Below are 24,988 nucleotides of genomic sequence, written 5' to 3' on the forward strand. Positions count from 1 at the left end.
GGGAGTTATTGTGGAGTGCATAAAGCAGATCCTTCACGTGATAGCAGAGCGAACAGGCACAGGAGGGATAGTTAATCGATCGCAGATGGCGTTGTGCTCGCGGACGTATAAAAAAAGGTTAAACCTAAATGGGTCGCGAAATATACTTTGGCGGACGTTAATATACCTGGGCGACCCACCCAAGTAAGGTCTATGTGTGGGAAACCCTGTTACATATAGGCTACTAAAGCTAAGGGACCAAGTCACAGATTCAGGCACAGCTTCCCTTTGAGTTTCTTTTTATTAATGATATACAGCCTTCTGAGGCTATGTTAAAATCAGTATCACATTTATACACCTCTACCAGCGTGCTGCAACACCCCCATAGCCTGCTACCAGCATAAATCAACCTCAAACCTCCTCCAGCTCTCCAGCATAGATTCAGTCTGCCCCTTACTGTGTTACTGGATTTATTGCGGCAATCAAATCTCACTTTTTTGCTTGAATTGATCCACTCTATGAACACAGAGGGAAGGACAGCTTTGCTTTAATAGATCACCTGTGATTTATCGTTCCGCAGCCCAGCCCCATTTGCTTCGAGTATGTTTTTCTTCTTATCTTCTGATCCTTTTGAACTGCCCTGAACTTTTCCACCCCTTGTTCTTTTCCTCCAGGCTCGATTAAGATCTGCCTTCAAGCCTGTCACACCGAAAAACTTCAGCTCCATGCAAAACCTCTATCCCTCTTCCAAATCTGAGGATGTGGACCATGGCCTTTCCAATGGGCTGCACAGGTCTTACGCCCATGTCCCCAAAGCTGTCTCCACCTCCTCCTCCTCTTCCTCACCCTCCCGCCATGGAGCACCAACATCCAGTGGTAACAAGGTATTTCGTTTTTTGATCTTTGTGCATTGATTACAGAAGCAAAACAATAAACTTTTCGTGGACTGAATTGTTATTTGCTCCCTAAATGAATATCTTCTAAACCTATTAATATAACAATGATTAACAACAATATAATTATGTGTAGGCCATCTCCTCGGTGCGTGGGATTAGCCAGGAGGATGATAATCTGTCAGACTCGGGCCATAACTCCATGAACAGCCTGCCGCCATACCGGCCTCCTTTCCGCCCACACCTGTCTCACATCAGGTTTGCCACTGCTGCATTTCCTTAGCTCTATTTTGTATTCAAAGGAAGTGTTGCTTTGATTTATTTTTGTATTCTTAATGACTGTGGGAGGTGATAATGTAAGAGATATTAATGGCCTTTGGGGCTTTCTTCTTTTACTCCAGCGCATCTATGGGACACATCAACACCATCAGCTCCCTGGACCGCACCTCTCTGGGCCAGAAGGGTGTCGGGCCAGGGGGCGTGGCCATAGGAGAGATGGCCTCTCGGAGCATGGCCACCCTGAGCCGTCTGGCTCCATATGGAGGAGAGGCTCCTCCTCCTTATGAATGGACTCTCTCCCTGTCCGTGGAGGAAGTGGTGAGTACTGCAGAGAAGGGAGAATGGAGGAGCAGGTCGGAATGATTTACAGATGGCTGATTCCTTAATGTTGCCTTTCCAGGTCCGTGATCTGGAAGAGCGGCTGGTGGAGAAAGAGCACGAGCTGAAACAGATGAAGAGAAACCTAGATGAGAGTGAGGGCGCCATCGCCCAGGTGAGTCTGATGGTGTATTGTTCTTTATCATCAATCTATACATCAACCTGCCTTTCTTTTGAAGTCCGACCCCTATCTGGTGTCTGCATGCAGGTTTTCGAAGGGAAACAGCGTCTGTGGGAGAAGGAGGTGGACGAGCTGAAACACCTGTATGCTGCCAAGCTGCGCCAGGTTTCCCAGCATGCCCAGCGCTCTCAGCGCACCTTGCAGTTGCAGCTGTTTAAGGCCCAGCAGGAGAAGAACCGACTGCAAGAGGAGCTCGACAGCCGGAACAGAGAAAGGAGCCAGGAGGCTGGAGCCATGGTGACGAGAACCAGTCCCACTCTGGAGGAGACGCAGTGGGAGGTACGGCCTTGGGAGGACAGGGAAGGGGGGGGGGAACTTTATGGCAGAGAGAGAGAAGCACTTAGAAAGTAGTGATTACAGGGGACAGTGGATGTTAAAATGAGTACAAACAGGTTTGAAGAGTCAGTCAAATGTGTATTTCTCACTTATTTTCTCTCAGGTTTGCCAGAAGTCAGGGGAGATCTCCCTGCTGAAGCAGCAGCTGAGGGACTCCCAGGCGGAGGTGACCCAGAAGCTGAGTGAGATCTTCCAGCTGAAGACGCAGCTCAGGGAGACGCGCACAGATCTGCGCAACAAAGAGGGCCAGATGGATGCACTGAAGCTGGTCCTGCAGGGGACGCAGCGCCGCAGGTGCTCCTCTCAGCCTGCACATGAGGACGGAAAAGGAGCGGAGGAGAATCCTTCAGCTGGGGCAACAGGTAGATTTATGATTCTGTCTCTTAGTTGTGTGTCGTATGGCAATTTTTGCACTCTCTTTGATGGTTTGTAGGAATACAACTCACTTGAGTCATAGCACAAGCACAGATAAGAGTTAAGTTAATTTGTTGACAAAGCAAGTCCTCCCAAAAGACTTCACAAAAACATAATTGCATTTTCACAACCTGTCAACCTCAGAAAGAACAAACAGTATTTCAAACCTGCTAAAGCCTGCATATGCCAAGTTGAAGCAAGATAATTATATGTCACGGATGCCTGTTTTATCTCAGCGATTAAGGCATTAAAAGTGTGTTTCTTATCAACACAGCTGTAACTTGTCTGAGTTATTTTAGATTCATGAAGTCTACATACTTGGAGCCAAAATCTGGTTATTTGACTAACCAGGTCAGGAGCAGCCCATTTAAAAGCAGCCCATGTATTTTTATTATATCCCCCCTACGGCTCTGTTGGCCTGTAGCTGAAGCCATGTGAACCTCTTGCTTGCAGGAGTCTGCGGGGGCCCCACAGAGGAGCGTCTGCGCGCAGAGCTCCTGCTGGAGAGACGCCAGAGCGAGGGCCAGGCCATGGCTTTCGAAGAAGAGAGGCAGACATGGCAGACAGAAAAGGACAAGGTCATCCGCTACCAGAAGGAGCTGCAGGCCAGCTACTTAGAGATGTACTACCGCAACGAAGCGCTGGAGAAGGAGCTGCACCAGCTGAGGGCAGGCAGAGAGCAAGAGGGAGCAGGAGGAGCAGGAGGAGCAGAAGGAGCAGGAGGAGCAGGAGGAGCAGGAGGAGGCAGCAGAAATGGGACACTGGAAAGAGAAGTGCCAGAGCTGAGGAGTGAGAGAGAGGCTGAAAAACAAGACAACAGACCTTCCTCTGGTTTGCCGTGGATAGACAGAATTGAATCATCTGAAATTTGAATGTGCCAGACTAACCGGTCTGGCAGTGTGGTTTCTACAGGAGTCCATGTGCCTGCCAGGAAAAGGGAAAATAAATAGTTAACCAAATTGTGAGGAAAGTAAACCTTTTTGACCCACTAAGCAAACATTTGATGGAATTCATTTTTGACAGGTTTAAAGATTCCTAGTTGGTAAATGACTAGATTTAATAACTAGTTTAAATGCTTTATTCAAATCATTTTTTCAACAAAATGATGCGGTCCAAGCTCAAATTCTTGATTTACTATTTAAAGTATTTCAAAATGTCAATTTGTTGATACATTAACTCAGGTCTAAGATAATAATATATCAAAGTCTGACTTAATATCTCATCAATCTGACTTTGATTTGAAATGTAATCATACATTTCTTTTTATATTTTCTCCTTCTTTTCCTGGCAAAAAAGGGCTTCCATAGTTTGCGGTCTGTTGGCCATTCTATGCTTATTAATCCTTGTTGGTTTTAATAAAGCCCTAATCCTGTAAAGACTGAACCAAAAATCTCCAACAGAGCGCACTAAAGCCAGGGGTCGCTGCACAGAAATGGAGGATTGGTGTCAATGTTGTAAAAAGAACACAGCCTGCTATCCAACAACAAACCTGTAAATGAGCAAACTGATATCCTGTTTGTTATGTTCATTTGGAAATTACATTTTGGTTTGGACTGCTGTATAGTCTATTCAGTAACAAAGGGATTTAGTTTGGCCCAGTAACATTTCAGCAGCACATGTTGAGTGTGTGCAGAAGGTGGATTCACCTGGGCTCTGTGAGAGAAGCTGCATCTCTGGGTTAAGTATCAAGGATTAAAGTGATCTAGTGGAACTTTTTCTCATTCACCTTCCAGCTCCTGTCAGGTGAGTTCTATATATTTTGTACATAATGAAATTTGTTTTGGCCTTTTTTCATTGTATTTCCAGCACACTGCTGTCTTAAATGGGCACATTTTGATATCGTCTTTTGATTGCAATGAAAGCGATCAACAGATAAGGAAGCTGAACACGACTGCCCTGCTTGGTGCCATTTGTTGCACATCCCCAGCCAATAACAACCAAATGCATGACACAGGTGATGTTGTTCTCTTGTATTATTCATTTATGAACATTCAAAAGCCAGCTGTCAACCAACCTTTCAACATACTGTGACTCTTGTCTATTTACTGGAATTAAAACTGTACAGTATAAATGTATATGTTTGTTTTTGGATTCATAATAAACATGTATGAAGTGTTAAATGTGGCATTTGTGTAAATTATGGCTGCAAAGTGGTTTTCTGTCTACCGTTGTCTAAATGAAACTCACCAGAAATCGCTTGTCAAAATGTTAGTGGTGTAAGTCATGGTATTCTCCCGAGGGCTCAGACGCCTGCCTGCTCCGAGGGGCTTAACATCTCCAGAGAGCGTGCCAATAAAACCCAAGGACAGGAGCTTTATGACAGAATGAACAACAAAGCGGCGGAGGCTTTTGGGACTAATGTGGCTTTTAGAGGTTGAGCCTTGAATCCTTATCTCAGGCCTCTCCCCTAGGTCCTCCCTGCTCTCCCCCAGCCAGCCCTCACATACCATCTCCTGCAGGACAGACAGCGGAAGGGGGGGAAGAGAGAGTTAGCAGAGATGGAAATATAGGAGGATCTGTTTGCTTAAGAAAATAAGCACTACTATGGAAACTATCAAATGTGCAAACTTGAACAGGGGCCTAAGGATATATTAGCAGAGATGAAAGCTTAACACTTAAATTCATGTTTATGGCTTTACATAAGTGAGTTTATAAATACAATTATAGGAAAAGTAAGAGATAGCACATGTGAGTCCATAGTGCTGGTTGTTTTTTTCACAGGGTCATTATCTGAATAGCTATGAGCTGTGGCTGACTCACAAGGCCCTTACTTTGGCATTTAAATTATTATATAAACTGGGGCTTAATATAACTGCACATCTCAGAGTGGTTTACTGAAGTGGGATGATAAAGGATTCTTACCTCATGTTATCACTGTAGGAGGGTTGCAGTGCTGAATGCCATCTGTGCCGTTTATCTGATGAAATCACCTTATTGTGGAACATTAGTGTATCATTTCTGAAGGGGAAGATGGTTCCTGGTTGCGAAGCAGGATCAAATGAAAACCACTAGATTAGGATTTTATAGAATTAAAGGGTTTATAGTCTGAGTACGGATAATACAGCAAGAGCGCCACCAAGTGGGGATGACCGGAGGGCCGAGCAGCTGTAAAACCATAACTAAAAATGGTCAGTGAGTCAGTGTGGGACCATCACCAAATGCCAAAGTCACACACCTCCAAATGTGACTTGGAGTATAAATTTTTATTTTCATTTCAGATGCAAGTATATGAAACATGTTAGAGGATAAATATTTACAATAAAAGTTGCATAACACACAAAAGCAGTAAATGCAAACATTCAACAAAATTAATACGACAGGGGTACGGAGCGCTAGCAGTCTATCTGAAGGAACACTCGAAGAAGCTATGAATGATTGTCAACCAAAGAAAAAAAGACGAAATTCAGTGAAAGTCCACACAACACATGTGCTCTAACCCTTTTCCAAATAAAAACCAAACGCTAAAATCATTTATATTAAACTCTGAATGAGTGTAATGTTGCGTTGTCAGTGTGAGTTATGCTGGTGCGATGCAAAACTAATTAGCCTCACTTTGATGCGAGTTGACATCACCATTTTTCAAGAAGACACGGGGAACTTGCACTATTAGTATTGATAATCTAAAACAAACTGTATCGTACATCCAAATGCCTTGGACCTCGTGACACACTTCCCCCCCCCCCAGCTGAATAATATATACAAACTCCAACATCACCCAAACTATCAGCCCCACCAGTGAAATATGTGTCATCTTTGTTCAAGACTCCTTATATTAATGTACAACTGTAATACTAACTGCAAGGTGTGGTGTGAACTGTTACAATGAGCCCTGAGGAAATGCATTGATTTTAATGTTTTTCTATTCTGACTCCATCTGAAATAAAAGCTACGCAGCAGAGGCATTTTCTAAGTATATATTAAACAACAGCCACAATGATCAGAGGACTTCTTCCCCACCCACGACGAGTAAAGCTGAATCACAAGCCTACAGTCACTGCAAGTCAGACCATACGGCTACCGTCACACCATTTTACATCTCCAAATCACATGGCTTGCAAGCTTAGGATACACAATGTGGGGCAGAGTGAGGCGATGGCACAACGGGATGTGAACCGTAGAGTCGCTAGTTCTGAGTTACGCAGAAGTGTTGATTATGCATGTTGCTGTTCAGTTTATTTTACATGAGCCGTTGTGGCGGTTGCAATGAAAAATAGAAACAAAGCACATTTCACAGTAGTATATATTTTTGTTTCTTTTTTGTCACTGTTTGTTAAATACATACATAGAACAAGACACATGGCTTCTACAATGAGGAAAATCTTGCTGGTGCCGTAAGTCGCAAACAAAAGAAAAAGAAAGCTGTTCCACCTTTGATGAGTTAAATGTTTTACTGATCAAACGGAAACATCAGCTCAAAGTGACTTTGAAGCTAAGTGAGGCCTTTATTACATTATGGAGGATTAATGGGTCACAATCCAGAGTTCCATTCATGAGACCTCCACCAGCAAATAATATTCCTTCAACTCGGTTTGTTTTCCTGCCTTTCTTCCTCATGTATAATAATGTTAATTATCCTTCTGAAATCAGAAACGGCTTATCTATACCATTTACCTACACGCACCCATTCATTATCATTCAACTGCTTCCGTCACAAAAAAAGGAGAAAGAAAAAAAGAAGCAGTCATCCAACTCAAACGGTCGATAAAGCTGAAAAAACAAACACTATAAAGTATTATTACTTTAAAAAGATAAGCCTATAACTCTGCAGGCATTTGCAAATGTGTTTCAATCAATGAACCTTTTCCAGAGGTGCTTCTTCGTGAGGTCTCATTACTGACAGACTCCTCACTTTACAACCGGTTGTAGACGGACCATCCCCGCTGGACTCTGTATACTAAGCAAAGTTGAAGGGTCCGAGGTGGGTTACGGGGGTCCAAGGCTGTCCAGAGGAGCACTGGGATAAAACCTTAATGCTTACAATAACAGGCCAAGAGGCCAGGGACAGAGGAAAAAGGGCCAGAGCAAATGGTCCTGGAAATGCAAAGAGCTCCAGGGAACGTCATCCTTACTCGTGAAGAAAGTGTGCGCTATCAAAAGTAGATCTGCTTGGCATGTGAAGGGTTCTGCTCCATGGGGCAGTACGGACATTTCAACCTGAGGAAGAGAAACGGGAACAGGATGTTTGTTAAAAAGGATGATACTTCTTGTGTACTCTGATAAACACAAATCTAGTATCTGACCATTTTCAGTAATGAACAATTCGTTTTTTTGGATTGATAATGTAATTTAAAGAAAGCCATTGGTTTCCATTCATGTCACCACAGTATGTCAGGCTCAAAAATGTTTTGCTTTTTTTCAGAGCTCCACTGAGTTTATGTTTTAACTGCAAACAAAATACAAGTAATCGTTCATGTTCGCTTTTCAGTTATAATATGATTTTCAGATATAATAGAAAATTAGCTCTCAATATCAATGCAATATCTAAAGCAACAGTGCTTGTATGTTTTCCACTGGTTGATGACTTGAATTTATTCAGCACAAATAAGCATGTAAAATTAGTTAAATGCTTTGTTCAAAGATAATACTGTTCTGTTCTGGTTTTATGTGAAGTGTCTTTAAGCATTAGGAAAGGCACTATACAAATCTCATGTATTATAATACATGGCACGCATCAAACAGCCAGGCTGTATTGCTGACTTACTTCCCAGCGTTAGTCAGTTTGTTGAGGGCATCTCTGGAGATGACGTGGCCGCAGATGAGCTTCATGGGGGGGTTGCTTTCTGAGGTCTGCTGCCTGAGGATTGGGCAGGCGAACACAGAGTGGTACCAGCACTTCTTCCCCAGGTCAATTTCAATCTAAGGGAGCAGATAGGTGTGATCAGTTGAAAGGTGAATACAAATGAAAAGGAGCAATAGATGCTCTTTAGAAATTCAGAGGGACTTACAGGCAGCTCATCTTTGTGCGTCCAGACTCCACTGCACTGTCTCTGCTCTATCACCTGCTTGATGTTCATCAGCACAGGCAAGGCCATACAGCCTGATGCAAAACTGCAGAGAAACAGACATGGCGGAGGTTAATAAGTCTGACTGTGGTTGAAATCTTTTAATATCAATTTTGGTGAGTTTGTGTGTGTTGTTCATGGTTTCCTGACCTAACACTGAGAGGAGACTCTACAGAGAGGCCCAGTAAAGAGCAGGCATCCCTGGTGAAGATGTTACAGATCTCGGCCCACTGATTGGTCTCCAGCAGGCTGCGGTACGGAGAGTTATCAATGCCATGACGCAGGTACACCAGGCTGCCCATCAGGATCTGTATGTCTGCAGGGACCAAAAGAACATGTGTGATAAACAATCAAATCAAAGTTTAAAAGAGAATTGTGTGATAAGACTCAGAGAAATCATATATATGCCTGAAGGTGAAGATGGGACTCTTCCTAAAAGAGTCAGAGACACAAATAATTTAAATCTTAGAAAAGGGACATATCATCAGAAACACAGTTTTGCATTCAACCCTAAAAACTGTGAAATTAGACAATTGGTTCATTTTTTTGTGAGCGGCTTCTTTTTGAAAAATGTTAGATTAAACAAGCTCAAATTTGGCGCCACTGCCTATGTAGGCTCATTACAATATAGCACCCCCCAACTGAATGTCTCCAACAGCGGCTTGAGAACTACATTTGCAATTACCCTTGCAAGCAAATCAGAGCAGGTGCAAAAACTTTATTAAAACAAATTATGAAGTGTTTTTTTTTACATTAAAAGCATGTTAACATAATATGTCCCTTTTTTTTAAAACTGTGAAATACAAATCAAGTTGAGCATCGTTGTGCGTTTTTGCCAGGAATGTCACAACGATGATTGAGCAGATCAGCTAAACGAGCAGCATTAGATGTCGAGGCATGCTGTGTACCTCTCTGGTGCTGGGAGGCGAAGGGCTGGAAGTGCCGAGCATACTGCAGGGCCTCCATTTGGTTGCCGATTCCTCCACTGAGCAGGCTGATGAAGTACAGGCGGTGCAGCTTGAACTCTAGACTGCTGTTCAGGTCCAGGAGACGCTGCCGATTCGTCACGGCCCACCTAAAGACGCACAGACATAGGTAAGAACAGTCAACTATGTTAGGTATATATATAGAATGAACAGCTTTTTGAAATGGTGTTCTTGCAATATTATTATAATCATTATATCAGTGTGGTAAAATAGTCTTAAAATGACAACAATATGAAACTACTTCACTTTTTTTAAACTATTTTTCTTTTTGTATTTACTTTTTAATATTGACTTGCACTATATTTTTCTGTTTTATTGTGTTTATTGTGTTGCACTGTTGGAGAAGCCTGTGACCTAAGATTTTCATCGACATAACTACTCGGTAGCTATGTTCGTATGACAAATAAAGAACCTTGAATAATCCTATGAATTTCTATGGCAATATATTGTGCGACAAAAGTAGGTAACATGACAGGCCTAGATGACTTAGAGAACAAAATGAAAAGAAAAAAGAAAACATACTCCAGTGCCGGTCTGAGGTCCTGCATCCTCAGAGCCTCAAGGATTCTGTTCAGCTCCAGGAAAGGCTGCTTCATACTCATATCTATAACTACACCAGACTCCTAGAAACAGACAAGGGTAAATGTGACTTATCAAGAATTGTTACATTTATTATCCAGCCACAAATCAAGGATTAAAGTACATTTGAAGCCTTATGGTTTTTCTTAAATTAATTTTATTCAGGCTGTGTTTACATGAAACATGTTGAAAGCACTCGGCACCTACCTGGCAAAGATCCTCTGCTACACTCAGCATCCCTTGTCTGTACAGGTGCTCCACAATCGTCTCACTCAGGTATTTCTGTCTCTCAGGGGTGTCCCACACCGTCTCTGCCACCACAGCACTGATCTCTGCATCAAAATTCTGCAGAGAACAATATCAGAAATTAAGTACATGCTTAAGAAATCAAATAAAACGTTAAAGAAAGTTGCTACCTTTCCTTACCCTGTCAATGGCTTTGCCCACTTTTGACACACTGCCATGGATATCCTTATGTCGCGATGCTAGCATCTGCACTGTTTCTTTGATATTCTTACAACACTGTGCCATAGTCTGAGATAGGACTGATAGATCTGCATCTTGTACTCCTGCAAAAGAGAAAAAGGAAAAGTCTAAATTCTGCATGTCAATAACAATAGAGCTTGGAAAAAGCATCACTATTAAAGCACTATTTTCATCCATATATAAAGATATTAAAACAGGTATGAGAATAAGATTACTATGTTACACTTAAATATGAAATAGTATCGCTTTGTGGTGTTCAGTCACCTTGTGCTCATCAGTTTTACTTACCAAAAGCAACTAGTTGTCCTCGTATCTCACACACGCTGCGCAGGAGTTCGTCTAGCCTCTCCTCCGACTGGTGGCCGTACATCACGAAGCGATGAAGCACTTTCTCCAGCTCCCGCTCAACACACGCACACTGTTCCATGATTCAGACTGGAACACTCACATACACAACGACACCTAGATTTAAAAGAAAAAACAGGTCAAGCCAGTTAACTATTTATTTAGCCTTCTTAGAACTGATTTATTTTTAGGCAAGTACCAGTCTAGATATGAGAACATTTGATAACATTTACATAAAAAAAAAAATTAAAAAAAATACTAATTTTGTAAAGCCCAAGTCTAAATACAAATATTTCTAAAGCATGTTTTTAAAAAATTGCGACCAAGACACCAGGGCGTGACCCTTTAATGATGAGAAACAAACTTGTCAGTCCACAGTTTTGGCAACAATGTTTTTTAAACTAGCTCAACAGACATGACAATGGTGAAAGAATAGCCCAGCTGATGTATTTGTAAAGCTCAAATAATGAACGTTGCTGTAGTTGCTGCAGTTGAATCAATCTTAAAGAAAATCCTGCCAAAAATTCAATCTAACAAACCAGTTGCCTGTAGTATTTGACAGACCTGATCATAGTGACAACACCATGATTTTCTCACAGCTGTCACTTGACACTAAAAGGTTTTAAATAGAAATTCGACAGTTGGTAGGCACCAGATATTATTTATTATCAGGAGATAGATGCGAATCGTCCCAATACTGCCCTCATTAAAAGTGTGGCCTGGTATAACTCTGCTAACAACTAGCAAGGCCTTAAAAATGTTAAATACAGGCACACTGTGTACTCAGCGGCCTGGTGTTTACTAACGTCAGTCACCAGCGTCTCAACCACACTAACGTGTCATTTAATCCTATAAAGACAGTGTTTATCAGCCATTACTTTTGGGAATCTCGTCTGCATTCAGTTAGATGTACCTTCTTATTAGAGAAAATCCCCGATAGGTGTAGCTTTGCTGTAGCTCACCGTTTATAACCTGAATATAGAAAATGTCCACCTAGCAGTCACGTCATAGAGCTAACCAACATAAACGCAAGTTATACTTCCTATTTTAATTCCAACATAACATTTCACATTTGTAATACTCACTAACAATGATTTACGCAAAGTGTCACACGTTTCCAACCAAGTATTTTGATGAGATGCGGTAAATAAGAAAAGAAGGCTGCCGCAGAGCTAACATAAACAAACGGTGGTTGGCTAGCTAAAAAAGCTCGCCATTGCTAGCAGCTAAACAGCTAGTTGATGCCAACCCGCTGCTGACTGACAAGGCCCAAGTTATTTCAGGAGAGAATGACAATCCGCTCGTCTACAACATTGTGTACTATCCGATCTCTTTAAACATCTACCGCCTTTGAACAAAATGATATGATGTGTCTGAATAAAAGCCACTCACCTATCCTGCTAATTAGTTAGCAAACATTAGCGTTAGCCACTTGCCTGTTATGGCAACACTTCACCAGCAGTTGTAATGCGGATCTTCCTGTGTCGCATTCTGCATAAACTGGACATTTCACAATAAAAGTCCTTTTCTCTGCGACATCAAACAAACCGTAGCGTACAAAAATGAGTTTCACTATATGACTTTCCTCATGCACATCAAGCTGTCACAACTAATACTTTCAAGGTCTGCAGAAGAAGGAGTTAACGTAACGTATTTAATTTGAATGTTATAGCTGGTCAAAGTAGCTCTAATTTGAAATATGAGTTAATGGTAGCAATGCATTATATTTTTCAATCATATGTATCTAAAATCTTCATCCACAAAAATAACTTGTAAGCCGTATCTGATGTTATTTGATTATATCTAATAGTATGCCACGAGTACTGCTTATCACGAATGTGATCAGATGTACATCATTTTTTTCATTATAGATTAATCTGCTCTTCGTTTTTTTTCCGATCAATTGTGTACAAAGTGAGAAATTCCCTTACAGTTGGTGTCACCCCCAAATATATTATTATGTGTCCAAATCTCATAATTATCCATGTAGCTTATCATATTAGATAGGAAGTAAAATCAAGTGTCATACCACCACTGAATATTAGCGGCTTGTATAGAACTTGACCTTAACTAACTTGGTCAGTTTAAAAAAGACAGATTTGAAATGTGATTTTGTGTTTACATTCTTACTGTCATTAATACTAGCACCTACATTATAATAATCATGAGACTGAACCTTTGTTTAGTATCATATCCTAGAGATAGAACACAACCGGGAAAAGTAGCATGAATGAATTTAGAAATGAAGTCAGTTGTATTTATCTTTCGACAGGATTTGCTATACCAGACTGCATTTGAGATTTGCTCAATATGTGGATTAACATCAACCTCTCCCCAGCCAATCCCCCCTCATTTAAATGCTTCTTGTAATATTGCTTATAGATACCCACACATCATATTGTTTACGCATTGGTTAATAGTGTGTCGCATTGCTGAGGGTGGGTAAGGTCTTTGGACTTGAGTGGGCTGGTGTGACTAATCTATCAGTGATGTACACTAAAGCTCCCATAACTGAGGTGCTCATCATTCTTTCCCTCTGAGTCCTCCTGCTGTCTACAGTGCTGCCATAACCTCAGAGTTTCAATTATATCAACACTTCAATGCACTCTAGATCACACTATCTCACTCCCACCACTCACATATTGCCTGGTGTCCTCTCTAACCTTTAAAAACATTATTGTTCTGAACGATCAAGTTTTACACATTCACTCTGTGTCATTCCAGTAATATCTGTTTTTGTACGACACATAATGAAATAGTGTATACCAGTTTACTGTATGAGATGTAATCATATGATCCAACCTCTTTTTAGTGCATGTGAAGAGTTCAGAGGGATCATGATTCATGTTTGTCATGCCATTAGAGCCTCTAATGAAATATGAAATTATTTACAGGATATACCTGTAAGGTAATCTAGAGTCTATAAACATTAGTCTATTACAAATAATAGAGTTAATACAAAATTAATGATGCAAAAAAATATATATAGCGGTTGAAAAGCTCTATGAGTAGAGTAAACTCCACCAAGGTCAGGGACTCAGTGATTATTTTGACTATAGGAACATTAATGATGTGTACAACAGATATAACGGACCCTCATTCTAAGTTTTATGCAATATTTAGTCAGAGAGGATGTAATTAAAGGTTTTCCATTGGCTTCCCCTGAGTGACTTAATGACTGAGAATGAATGGTATAATCTCATGATGAATTAGGTTAGGGATAGAAGGCTTATCGAAACTCCCTACATACACAGACACCCAGACTGTTGCTAAGAAGGTATGGCTTCCGTAGCAATGAGTACAGTAGAATAACATGATCCCCTTTGATCAAATATTTGGTAGTGAGTGACAGAAAAGCTTTACAGTGAGCCTGAAACTTACATTTTAATTGGCTGAAGTGAGTCCTGGAACATAAAAATCCAGATATGAAAAGGAAAAACATGAACTACATCATTGTGAGAGTACCTTAACAAGTGTTGTTGCACAGGAGTTCTGCATGTGAGCAGTCAAAGTTGGGTGGTCTATGTTAACCTTTGACCTGTCCTGTTGTACCCCAGCTACACATTATAGTTCACACACACACACATGCACACACAGAGACACACAAAAACATAAAACATTAAAACACCTTAAATTTTAAGCATTATCTCATAAGCAGAGGTTATGTGGATATTGTGTGGGCTGTACTTCGAGGTTTGTTTTCCCCCTTTCTTTCCCCTCCAGCATTCCCAGGCTGAAGCTATGGCTATCTGGCCCTGATAGTATGGGTTTATATATAGAGGAGCCCTGTGACTGATCTGGCTGTAAGTGTCAGATTCCAGGCACACTCATCCGTCCTGGCTGGATCAGCACCTGCTGCTAACTATAAACCCACCCACCCCCAGCGCCGCCCCCTAGCCCAGATCACACAGGAAAGCCAATGTCCAACCAAACCCCAGCTTGGAAAAGAAAAAAGATCCAGGTTGGACACTGTAAAAAATTTCCCCGAGGCCGGCTAAGAGGGGACAGGGGAGGGGCAGAAATAGAGATGGAAGCATTAGAGGATGTAATGGGTCTGAGCGAGATGCCCCTCTTTGCTTTTCTATTCAAGTCTGATGGCAGTGTCTTTTACATTCTGAGCTTGTCTAGCCAGGGTGGCTCTGCCAGACTGGACTGTACGAGCCGCTCTGTCCTGGATTCACCATGTGCACAGTGGTCTCGTAAATGTGGAATGTGCTTTTGATTTTGAGAAAGGGTTTTGTGGATGAGGGGCAGATATTGCAACACAGAGGAACTCCATGCCCTCGGGAAAGCCTCATCACTGGCCAAGGTACAGTACCAATCATTTCGTCTTTCTCCCCTTGCATGCGGAGCAGTCAGTCCTACACAAAGCCATGTGAAGAGTTTAGAGAAAGGGCATGTATTTGGCAGAGCTAATTTTCCACTTACTGTATGTGGAAAAATGTAATTCAAAAAAAGTTTCACATCAAATATTATGTATTGATTAAATCTTGTTAATGTTTAAGTACATGTAAAGATACACATACTTTCTGGTATTAACTGAATGTTTTGGAAAACTTAAAGCGAGTTTTTGTATTGTGTTGTTGTGATCATTTCAATAGTGCTTTTAAGGGCATCGTGACAGTGTTATATTTTTGTCCTGATCCCCTTTTGGAAGTTTGAAATGCTCTGTAATATTCTCAGAACATTTATTTATTAATTATTTAATCTAAATGTGCTGTTTGCAAGGTAACAAACTGGAGAAATGCACAGTTTAGTCTCTATATTTCCTATAAATAGGCTTTTGCCACTCATTGATTTTCAACAGTGTAACTGGTGATATAAATGAATGAGCTACACACCCTCCAGGTTACCATATCTTATTTCCAGTCCAGGAACAGAGCCCAGAGCAGGCAAGAGGAGCAAACTGGACTGGCCACAGTGAGAATTTCGAGTTTGTGGACGAGCAATGGACAGCTGGACTCTACAGGGGGACAGCTACTCCTTCCTACGCAGTGCACCCCATCGTAATTTTTCCCTGTGTCATCGTGACGGCACCCCAAACCACGTTGAAATCTTTGACATCATCAACGTCCCTCAGCGCAGTGCCATTTCAGAGACAACCTGCCTTTGTGACATATTTGGAGACGACTGTGAGTCAGCCTCCCTCTCAAGCAGCCCTGCTGTAGGAGCTTTTATCATTTCCCAAAGGGAGGTGGACGGGACAGCTGCTGCATCACCTCTGGTGGATGATCTGAACGACTCCGGCTCCTACCACACTGCACCGGGCTCTAGTGAAGGAGAGGAGGGCTTTGAAGATTCAAGAGAAAGGTTTAACAGCCCCTTGTTGCAGAGCGAGTCTTCAGAGAGCAGGCAGTTCGAGGGCCAGAAAATAAGCTCAGGACATTCAGACGTTTCGGAGAAAAGTGGCCCAAATTTAGAAACAGAAAGCAAATCTCCAGCACTTCAGCTTAGTACAGTTTGCCCATTACCTGAAGTCCTAAATAGTGGTGAGAGGACCCCCTCTTCTGGACAAAACAGCCCCTATAGACTCAGTACAGAAGGACGAGCATTATCCTTGTCTTCTTCTCCAGTTGAAAAGAGATGTTCTCCCTCCTCCCCTGGTGCTAGAGAATCTGAACCAAGGACAACCACTCCAACTGTCAAAGATAGACATAACAGTCCCTCCTCTGAACCTCTGAACTGTGTCAGCTCTTCCCCCTCTGAATCAGTGAGCACACAACCATTAACTGAGTTGAGAGCAGCACAAGGCTCTCCAGAGTCAAGGAATATTTACTATAATCAACACAGCAGTCCCTCACCTGAGCCCACATCCAAAGATTTTTTTCGAGATTTGACAGAATCTGCTTTTGAAACTCGAGCCACGCTTTCATCTCCTTTACATTCATCCAGTAGTAGAGAGTTATTATCCCAGTCTAGAGAAACACTGGCCTCTCCTGAGCTGAATAATAGACCCTACTCCCCTGAGACTCAAGCTTCATCACCTTTTTCTGAGCTAAGAGGGAGGGTATCCCTGCCTGATCTCCTCAGCAGAGGCTCCACACCCGATATTGAAGAATCTCCCTACACCCTTGAGCTGATCTCAGATCCTTCTCCTCCAGAAAGAGACACTGTGACTACTCCTGAGAGCCAAGATACAAAGTTTACTCCTGAAATTGTAAGTACTGTGTCTACACCTGGCCCACAATACACACCACCATCACCTGTCATTTCAATATCAACATCTCCTGAAATTGTGGAGAACAGTGTCTCACCTGAATTAAGACACATAGCTCCCTCTCCTGGACTGCTCAGTGTAGCTTCTTCTGGGACAAGAACTCTGTCTCCCAGCCTCTCACATAAAATAGAGCACATTTCAACACATTCTGAAAGCAGTACCCAGGTGTCTTCACCTGTGGTAAGTCATAGTTTATCTGCATCACCGGAAGTTAAAAGCAACAACTCTCCCATTGAGCACAGAGACACTGCTCCTTCACCTGAAATCAGGATTACAGCATCCTCACCTGAGGTCAGTAGGAGAGAGTGGCCTTCTGAGGCGGAGACAACATTTACGTCTCCTTCCCTAGAGCTTCACCCTGACTCTGCCTCACCAACAAGTGGCACTTCTTCCCCTCATATCACAGGGATTTCGTACTCTGTTGTCCAGCCAGAGGACAGGGACACTTCCCCATTTGCTGAACTCTTTGGCCTCTCCACCCCTGAGCCTGATAGGACACTTGAGTACCCTAAAGTAAAGAGCCCTACCCCAAGCAGAGACAGTATTCAGAGCAGTATAGCAGAGTCCACTGGTACACCAAGAGGCTCCCCTCATAAATTGGCCCTAACAAACTCTGTCCTGCAGCCTGAAAAAACGTTGTCAAACCAACCCAGGTATCTAACACCTTCACCTCAGCCAAAACATCACACTCCCTCCCCTGAGCCAAGATATCCTACTGCTTCATCGGACAAGTCTCAAAGTCCCTCATCTCAGCATAGAAGTAGAGATCCATCACCTGTTGTCCTATCTCCTGAGCATTCACCAGCAACCCGCTCCACTGGGGGCAGCCCTCACTTCACACTACCTACTCCTCCTCTAAGAAATAAACTTCAGGTTGAGGAGAATACCACACCGGTTGATAATATAACACAATATCCCACACATTTGGAAAACAAGAGTGTGTCACCCTTATTTGAATTAGAAAGGGGAGACATATCAGTTGTAGCTGAAATCAAAAGCAGTTCACCAGTGCAGTCAACTTTATCCCCTTCACCTTTCTTAGCTGAGGAAAAGGTAGATAGTTCACTGAAAAAACAAAGCACTGAGAGAGAGGCAACACCAAAAGAAGATAACCTTCAGGAAAACCCAGGTTTAGCTTCTTTTCCTGAGGAAAAACGAAGCATTAGCCCCAGCTTAGTTCAGAAAGAAGTTACTTTTATCAATCCCCCCACTGAAATCAAGTGTCCCTCCCCTAATCTTCTAGTCTCTAAAGTTTGGAGTCCAAGTATACCCCTTGTCTACAGGGCTTCATCCAACTCACCTGTACAGAGACTGGAAAACTCACAGCCTCAATTCAATACCTATTCCCCAACTTCTGACAGCAGCTGCTCAATAAAATCATCTTGTACACCTGAGCCTGCGAGAAGAGGGCTGTCAACCAAAGTTGGACGTGAAAACAGAGAGAGGATAATAGAGGACATGGCCCACCATGCAAACAGAAGGCGGACTCCATCTCCGCCAATTACCAGGTTTACACCTGTCCATATTATAGCCCCTGAGAAACCATACAGACAGTGGCAGAACAGAAGCCATAGCCCCTCTCAGGCTGTAGCATCTTCACCAAGTGGTAATTTAAAGAAAGCGGTGACAAATAGGGAAAGCCCCAATACTGCCCATGTTGACAATAATAGCCAGGCTCACCGGGTCAGGCAAGGAAGGCAATTGGAGATGGAGAGGGAGAGGGAAATGCAGCTGGAGGACGATAGGGAGTTAGAAAGGGAGAGGCAAATGGATAGAGAGATGGAAAGAGAGAGGAAAAAGAGGGAGGAGCTGGTTCCTGAAAAGGGGAAGGGTTGGCAGGGGGACGCCAGTTACAGAGGGGAACAGGTTGAGCTGTCATTCAATGCCAGGAATAGAAAAGGGCCTGCGAGTCGCAGCGCAGCTCCCACAAGCAGAGAGACTCGTCAGGGACTGCCAACAGTGCATTCCTATTCAGAGAGCTTGCTTTCCACCAGACAGCTACAGCAACAACAGAGTCTGCTCAGACTCGCCTCCCAACAAGACACCAGGGGTGGTGGTGCCAGCAGACGCCTTCAACCTTCAGCACCCCACAACAAGAACAGTGTTCCAGGACGCAGGGCTGCAAACAGGCCCGGACGTAGTTCCAGCTCCAGTATGGGAAGTGAGCTTGATGATGCAGACGATGAGGTGAAGTGGATTTCAGACTTGGCTTTCAGCAGCCTGTCAAGCTCTGAGATGGATTACCTTGACATGTACAACTCTAGCCACCGTTCATCCACCAACATTTCTCAACCGTCCACACAGGAGAGCCCAGCTGGGGTCAATTCCTCCTGGCCGGCATATGCTGACTTCAGGGGTTCTGCTCCCAAGCTGGACAACGAAGAACTCTTCCTGCAACAACCATCTGCATACTACACAGAGGGCCTCAATCAGTCAAGGCACTCTGAGATGGGTAACTATGAGTGCGTAGATGTGGCCGTGGAAAGACAGGACTCCAGGAGGGTGAGAAGGGGAGTGCCAAAGAGACAGATCCAGCTGAAGAAAAGGAATAATGCAGAAGGGAAGCAGGATGAGAGCAGTGAAAATAGCAGTCCTGTGTTACCAGGGATGGTGGAAAGCCCCTCCCTAGAGGGTCATTCCAGAGAGACATTCATTAGACAACACAGTACACCAGCAGCAATGCAAGAATGCTACCCTTCTGAGCCAAGCCCTGAGCCCACTCAACAAAATGACAGAAGATCCAAACTCAAGAAATCTGCATCTCTGGATGAAACATTCACTAAAACCAAGATAGCCACTTGTCTTATCAAAAGTGTGTTATCTAAGAAGATGCAGAGTGTTTCTGATGAGCAGGCAGGAGAAGAAGAAAGCCCTGCTTTTGAGGTAAATAACTCGGCAACAGAATGTGCAGTGGCACCACTCAAGGAGTCCCCAAAACCTAATCTGAGTTCCAGTCTTCAATCAGAGTATATATCTGAGGGTCCTCCTGTGAGAAGAGAACCAAACACAGAGGATAGAGCTAAACCAACACAACACTTTGGAGGGAGATCGAGTAACAGGCCAAGTTCATCCAGCAGCAGTCGAAGTGTTAACTTTTCACATTCTGAGAGTGAAGATGCTGATTCTCAAAGCAGGAATCCAACCTCACTGAAATCTGAAATAAGATCAGAATTGAAAGTGCCATTGCAGTCAAGAACTAGAGTGAAACAAGCCGATGAAAGTAAAACATGGGACGGAACGGAGGATGGTGAAACAGTAGCTCATTCTGCCTCTGGAGCCAGCAGCACACAGGCCAGGGTGACAAACAGAGACCAGGAATGTATAAACAAAGGGGACCATACACAAATTCAACAGGCTGCCAAGGGCTCCTACATGTCACAAACACAGGAGATTACACTCAAAGCCGTGGAAAAAAAGAAAACCTCCCTTAATGTTTGTCTCACACCTGAGGCAGACATCAGACCTTGGGTTTCTTCCCCAGATATAAAAGAGGGTAGTCTAGACACTAGTGTAGATGAGAAATCAGAAGAGGAAGAAGAAAATGGGATTAATAAAGTTAAGGTCCCCATTCACAAAGTTAGAGATGTGAGGCGGCTTGTAAAAAATACATATAACCTTTCCTTCAAGGCAACTAGTGCTGTATTGCCATCAAATGGGGATGAGGAAAGGGTGGACATTTTAAATGAAGAAAGAAAGGAACAAATTAAAGAGGACAGGAGGGAAGCGATAATTGCACAGAGAGAGAGAGAGGCAAGAGAGGAGATAAAGAGGGGGAAGAGGACGGAGGAACAGAAAGAGGACGCAAAAGATCTAAAGCTGCCAACCTTATCTCCACTTCTTCAGAGGAAAGGAAGCCCTCTCGCTCGTCCACAGCCAATGCAAATACAATACAAAGCTGTTTGCTGGAAAGAAGGCAAACATAAAATACCATGTGGCAAGGACGACTCAGAGAATCAATGTGACAAACCAGATGCTTCTCAAGAGCTCATCACAAAGGTAAGCAGACAATCCCCTTCGAATGCTAAAACAAAAATGTACACCACAGAAAATAAAGTAATTACAAAGCCATGTCAACATGGTCCAAACACGGCAGAAGAAACACAAGAGACTATGACACAAATCCATAAAGTGCAAGGGGATGAGAACAAACCTGTAATGGTTAGAACAGACAGGAAACCTCCCATGCTCGGGAGCCTCCCCAAAATGGCCAGTAAGGAGAGAGAGGTTTCCACTGCTGTAGTATTAATAAGGGATGGATCCAGCCAAACCAAAACATCTGCATCTCCAGCTGGGGAAAAGAAGCCCACGCCGCTCCAAGCCCCAGCTGCTTCACTTTCACCTGGGCCCGCTAACACAGGTAGCAGTGGGCACTCAGTTTCCATGTTATTAAAGGAAAAAGGCTTCCATGCTGACATTGGAGCAGTGGTGGGTGACAACCAGAATGCACCTGGAGATAAAGGGGTTCCCCGTAAGCATGTGAACAGTCTAGAGGTCCCTCTTCAGACCACCGCTCCTTCAGATGGTGGTCGGATCGAGTCTCATAGAGAGAGGACGTTCTCCTCCTCATCAACCACATCTGGGCCCTCAGTAGAATCTGACAACACAGACACAATTACAAGAACCAGAGAAAATGAGATAAAAAGTAGTAAGCCTATGGTGAAAGACACTGCAAAGCAAAATACTGCTCCTCCATTGAGGAATATGCAGGAGCAAACATCTCCCGCCAAAGCAAAGGAACATGGAGATTTTGAAGCAGTGAAAAGACAAGATCCAACTTTCCCCCCAAGGTCACCTGGAGTAAGAAGATTTAGACCGCAACCAATTGAGGTTAAGTCTCTGTCTAAAGAAACACAGAAACAAGAGACGCCCACAAACTCTACAGGAAACAGCAGGCCTCAAGCCATTGAAGTTAAATCTATAGCTAAAAATTCTCAAAAGCCAGTGGTGCCTCCAAAACCAAGCTGCAAGTTTATACCTGCAGATTTAGGAGCAATGCCCAATCAAGCACAGAGACCATCAGTAACAACCTCTACTGTCAAACTATATGGCGAGGAGAGGCCTCAAACAATTGTCGTGTCCTCACCAACAATCTATAGAAAGATATCCAATGACTCAACATCAACATCAAATTATTCGAGAAAACTTGCTGTGTCTGCAGTTTCCAGCCTCAAACCTCCACCTTGCAAAGCAACAGCAACCACCATCTCCAATCCCTCAAACCCGTCAACAACCACATCCGAGACAGAGGCATCCAACGTCAAAGGTCAGCAGCAAAAGCCAGGGGCGTTGCCTCAGAACTCTAGATATACGCAAAGACCGACAACATTTGCTACAGCTCCAATATCAGCCACAGGGCCAGTTTTAACCTCAGGTCCAGGTCCAGTGTCTGACCCACAAGTTAACCCTGTCAATGTCCATGACTCAGCTGGAGCCAACCAGCCAACACAGCCAGCTGTTATGGAGCCAGAAAGCCAACCCCAGTATCCCAGGACGGCATACCCTGATGAACAATCTATGCCAGTAACTTCAAACAATACAAAATATCCCGCTGCTGGTTCAACACAAGTGCCAGGATACATGCACCAGCCGTACCGCAGATCGCTGTCCAGAGAGCGCTCCCAATGGACAGATGACCCGCGTTTTTATGCCTCAGATGACCCGCCAAGCTACGATGAAAGAGAGAGCTTCAGTCCCCTCTTGCTCCCAGATCTGACAGCAAAGAGGTCAAATCGCTATCAGCCCGCCTCCCGCCCCCCTCCCTGCTCCTGCACAGCTGGCTGCCCTTCCCACCCTGGTCTCACCTCTTCTCACCATCACCACAGCCCCCATACCCACACTCCTCCAGCTGCTCCACACTCTCCAGGCCAGGCACTACCTTACCAAGTGGCTCAGCCTCCGCCCCGTCCCCATCAGTGCAGACCTGACCCTCAGCAGATGAGCTACCAGCGCGGCTCTCCTAAAGCAAGTCCCCTTGGTCCAAGCCAGCCCCCCACCATGTACCAGCCTCTCCTCCAGCCTCCTCCTTGCCCACCCCATCCATCACTTATGCAGACCTGCCCTGCTGTGCCCACCCAGCATATTGACCCTCGAAGACCCCCTGTACATAGATCCCCTCAGCAACAGCCACCTGGCATGGCTGGGGCTCCTTACAGTGATCCTGGCCACAACCACTCTCCTGGCCTTCCTCCAATGGATCCCCAGTACTTGTGTGGCAATCAAAGTCTGGGGCCTTCCTATGGGTCTGAATATGGGGGCGACAGCTCCAGTTTATACTCAGAGAGTAGCTATGGACAGACCCCTCGAAGAGTGCTCCTAGATCCTGAGACAGGGAAGTATTTTTACATTGAAGTGCCTGTACAGCCGCTAAGGAAAATGTTGTTTGACCCTGAGACTGGCCAATATGTGGAAGTGCTCATCCCGCAGCAAGCAATGTCACATTCAGGCTTGTACCCCCCTTCAGCAGCCCCCTACACATCTCTCCACAACCCCAACATGTATGCTCCTGCTCCGCAGTACATGCCCTATGCAGCTCCTCCTCCCCAAGCCCACCCCCAGACACAGCCTCAGCCTCCCCGATATCCTGAAGCTGCATCAACAATGCACCCAGGGGGGCCTGGGGTCAGCTACAGAAATCCCTCCGGCCAGGGGCCCAAGCCAGAGCCTCAGAACCATCCACCACTAGACCAGAGCTACCTGGAGAGTATGTATTATGTCCCCACAGGGATGAATGCAAGTCCCAATCCCACCCCACCAGACTATTACCACAAACATCCCCCCAACCTACCCCCAACAGGAGGGAAAAGGTCCTGAAATAGAGGACAGAGGCCGCCTTCCTGGAGCCTGTTGGTTTTAAATACACAGTGTATAAAGGGGGGTGTCTAATGTTAGCCTGAAATGTTATTTGAGTTTTCACATTGCAACTGAAGATATTAATTATGTTGTTGTTGTGTATTTGCTGCTGCTTGTTCTGTGCTAGGCTGTTTGAATAGCACAAGATATATCATTCTTGAGTTTATAGTTTTGAAAACAAGAAAGTTAGCCTTTTCTATGAGGTGTTCTCAAGATTATTACCTACATTTAAAATGATATTTACACTTTTGTCACTTTTGATACATAACATCACTGGTAATACAATGGCACTACACATCATTTTGTTAACTGATTTACTGATGTGTTATCTTTAACAGAAACATCTAAAAAAACAGTTTTAAAATAACCTAATATTTATGTTGTTATTGTGTTTTTTGGATGATTGAGTTTGTGCACCTGATGTCTGCAATGAAAAGGCCAATAAATGTTGTCACATAAGAAATGTTATGACACTTTGTTATTGATTTCTTTCTATTCCTTCATACACTAATATGTAGGTAATACTACAAATGTAAATGTACATTTATGTAGCTTTCATGGTAAAGTTTTACAGTCTTAAAATATGTAATCAAACTCAAAAACTTTATTATAGAGTTCATTGTTTTTCAGATAAACAATGCAATCTTCAGTGAGGGAGATCGCTAAATTGCAAATAGGTGACTCTTAATGAGAATAGTGTCTCATGGGCTATGTGGACAGACACCATTCAATACACTAAAATTACACATCTGCAATATGAAAAAGGCAACAATGTGGGGTTTCTATATGAGTTCAACAAGCTATTCATATGTATACTTCAAACTAGACCAACAGATACAGAGACTTTAGTGATAAAGGAGAAAGTCATTGATGAATATTTACACAATAATGTATCAAATGTTAGCTAGTTGCTGCTTTGAAACCAGCTTTGCAAAAATTACCTTTTTTAGCTGCATCCCTTAGATGTTTCGCCCTTGGCTTTTAGAGGGTACATTGAACAATAGCAAAAATAAAAAATAAACTTTATATTAATCAGTGATTTTGGAACTGATCCAGTATAATTT

The 24,988-nt window shown here is 43.4% G+C and overlaps 3 protein-coding genes across 5 annotated transcripts in view; 2 read left to right on the forward strand and 1 right to left on the reverse strand.

Moving 5' to 3' along the window:
- n4bp3 (NEDD4 binding protein 3) overlaps nt 1-4,570 on the forward strand; it is a 5,619-nt gene extending 1,049 nt beyond the window's left edge. Inside the window, exons 3-9 of the mRNA XM_010787228.1 lie at nt 654-863; nt 1,009-1,130; nt 1,274-1,469; nt 1,552-1,644; nt 1,738-1,989; nt 2,150-2,408; nt 2,914-4,570. Of these exons, the coding sequence (XP_010785530.1) occupies nt 654-863; nt 1,009-1,130; nt 1,274-1,469; nt 1,552-1,644; nt 1,738-1,989; nt 2,150-2,408; nt 2,914-3,332 (1,551 nt within the window). The 3' untranslated portion in view covers nt 3,333-4,570. The remainder of the gene's footprint in view (nt 1-653; nt 864-1,008; nt 1,131-1,273; nt 1,470-1,551; nt 1,645-1,737; nt 1,990-2,149; nt 2,409-2,913) is intronic.
- A 1,074-nt stretch (nt 4,571-5,644) lies between these two features.
- rmnd5b (required for meiotic nuclear division 5 homolog B) lies at nt 5,645-12,334 on the reverse strand. 3 transcript variants are annotated; one of them, XM_010787229.1, is made up of 11 exons: nt 12,251-12,334; nt 10,802-10,975; nt 10,454-10,596; nt 10,235-10,372; nt 9,971-10,071; nt 9,371-9,537; nt 8,871-8,894; nt 8,613-8,778; nt 8,406-8,508; nt 8,162-8,316; nt 5,645-7,614 (listed from the first exon to the last, which is right to left on the reverse strand). In XM_010787229.1, the coding sequence occupies exons 2-11, from the start codon at nt 10,938-10,940 to the stop codon at nt 7,551-7,553; spliced, it is 1,200 nt and encodes a 399-aa protein (XP_010785531.1). In that variant the 5' UTR covers nt 10,941-10,975; nt 12,251-12,334; the 3' UTR covers nt 5,645-7,550. The 3 variants fall into 3 exon arrangements, with proteins under 3 accessions (XP_010785531.1, XP_010785532.1, XP_010785533.1); XM_010787230.1 differs by having other exon boundaries at nt 12,295-12,325; XM_010787231.1 differs by lacking the exon at nt 8,871-8,894.
- A 2,548-nt stretch (nt 12,335-14,882) lies between these two features.
- On the forward strand, nt 14,883-24,387 carry LOC104959358 (mucin-12). Its single transcript, XM_010787232.1, has 2 exons — nt 14,883-15,167; nt 15,728-24,387. The coding sequence occupies exon 2, from the start codon at nt 15,807-15,809 to the stop codon at nt 23,883-23,885; it is 8,079 nt and encodes a 2,692-aa protein (XP_010785534.1). The 5' UTR covers nt 14,883-15,167; nt 15,728-15,806; the 3' UTR covers nt 23,886-24,387.
- Nucleotides 24,388-24,988: the final 601 nt, after the last annotated feature.

The sequence above is a fragment of the Notothenia coriiceps genome, unplaced genomic scaffold, assembly GCF_000735185.1.
Source record: "Notothenia coriiceps isolate Sejong01 unplaced genomic scaffold, NC01 NC01_scaffold00030214, whole genome shotgun sequence".
Classification (NCBI taxonomy): Eukaryota; Metazoa; Chordata; class Actinopteri; order Perciformes; family Nototheniidae; genus Notothenia; species Notothenia coriiceps.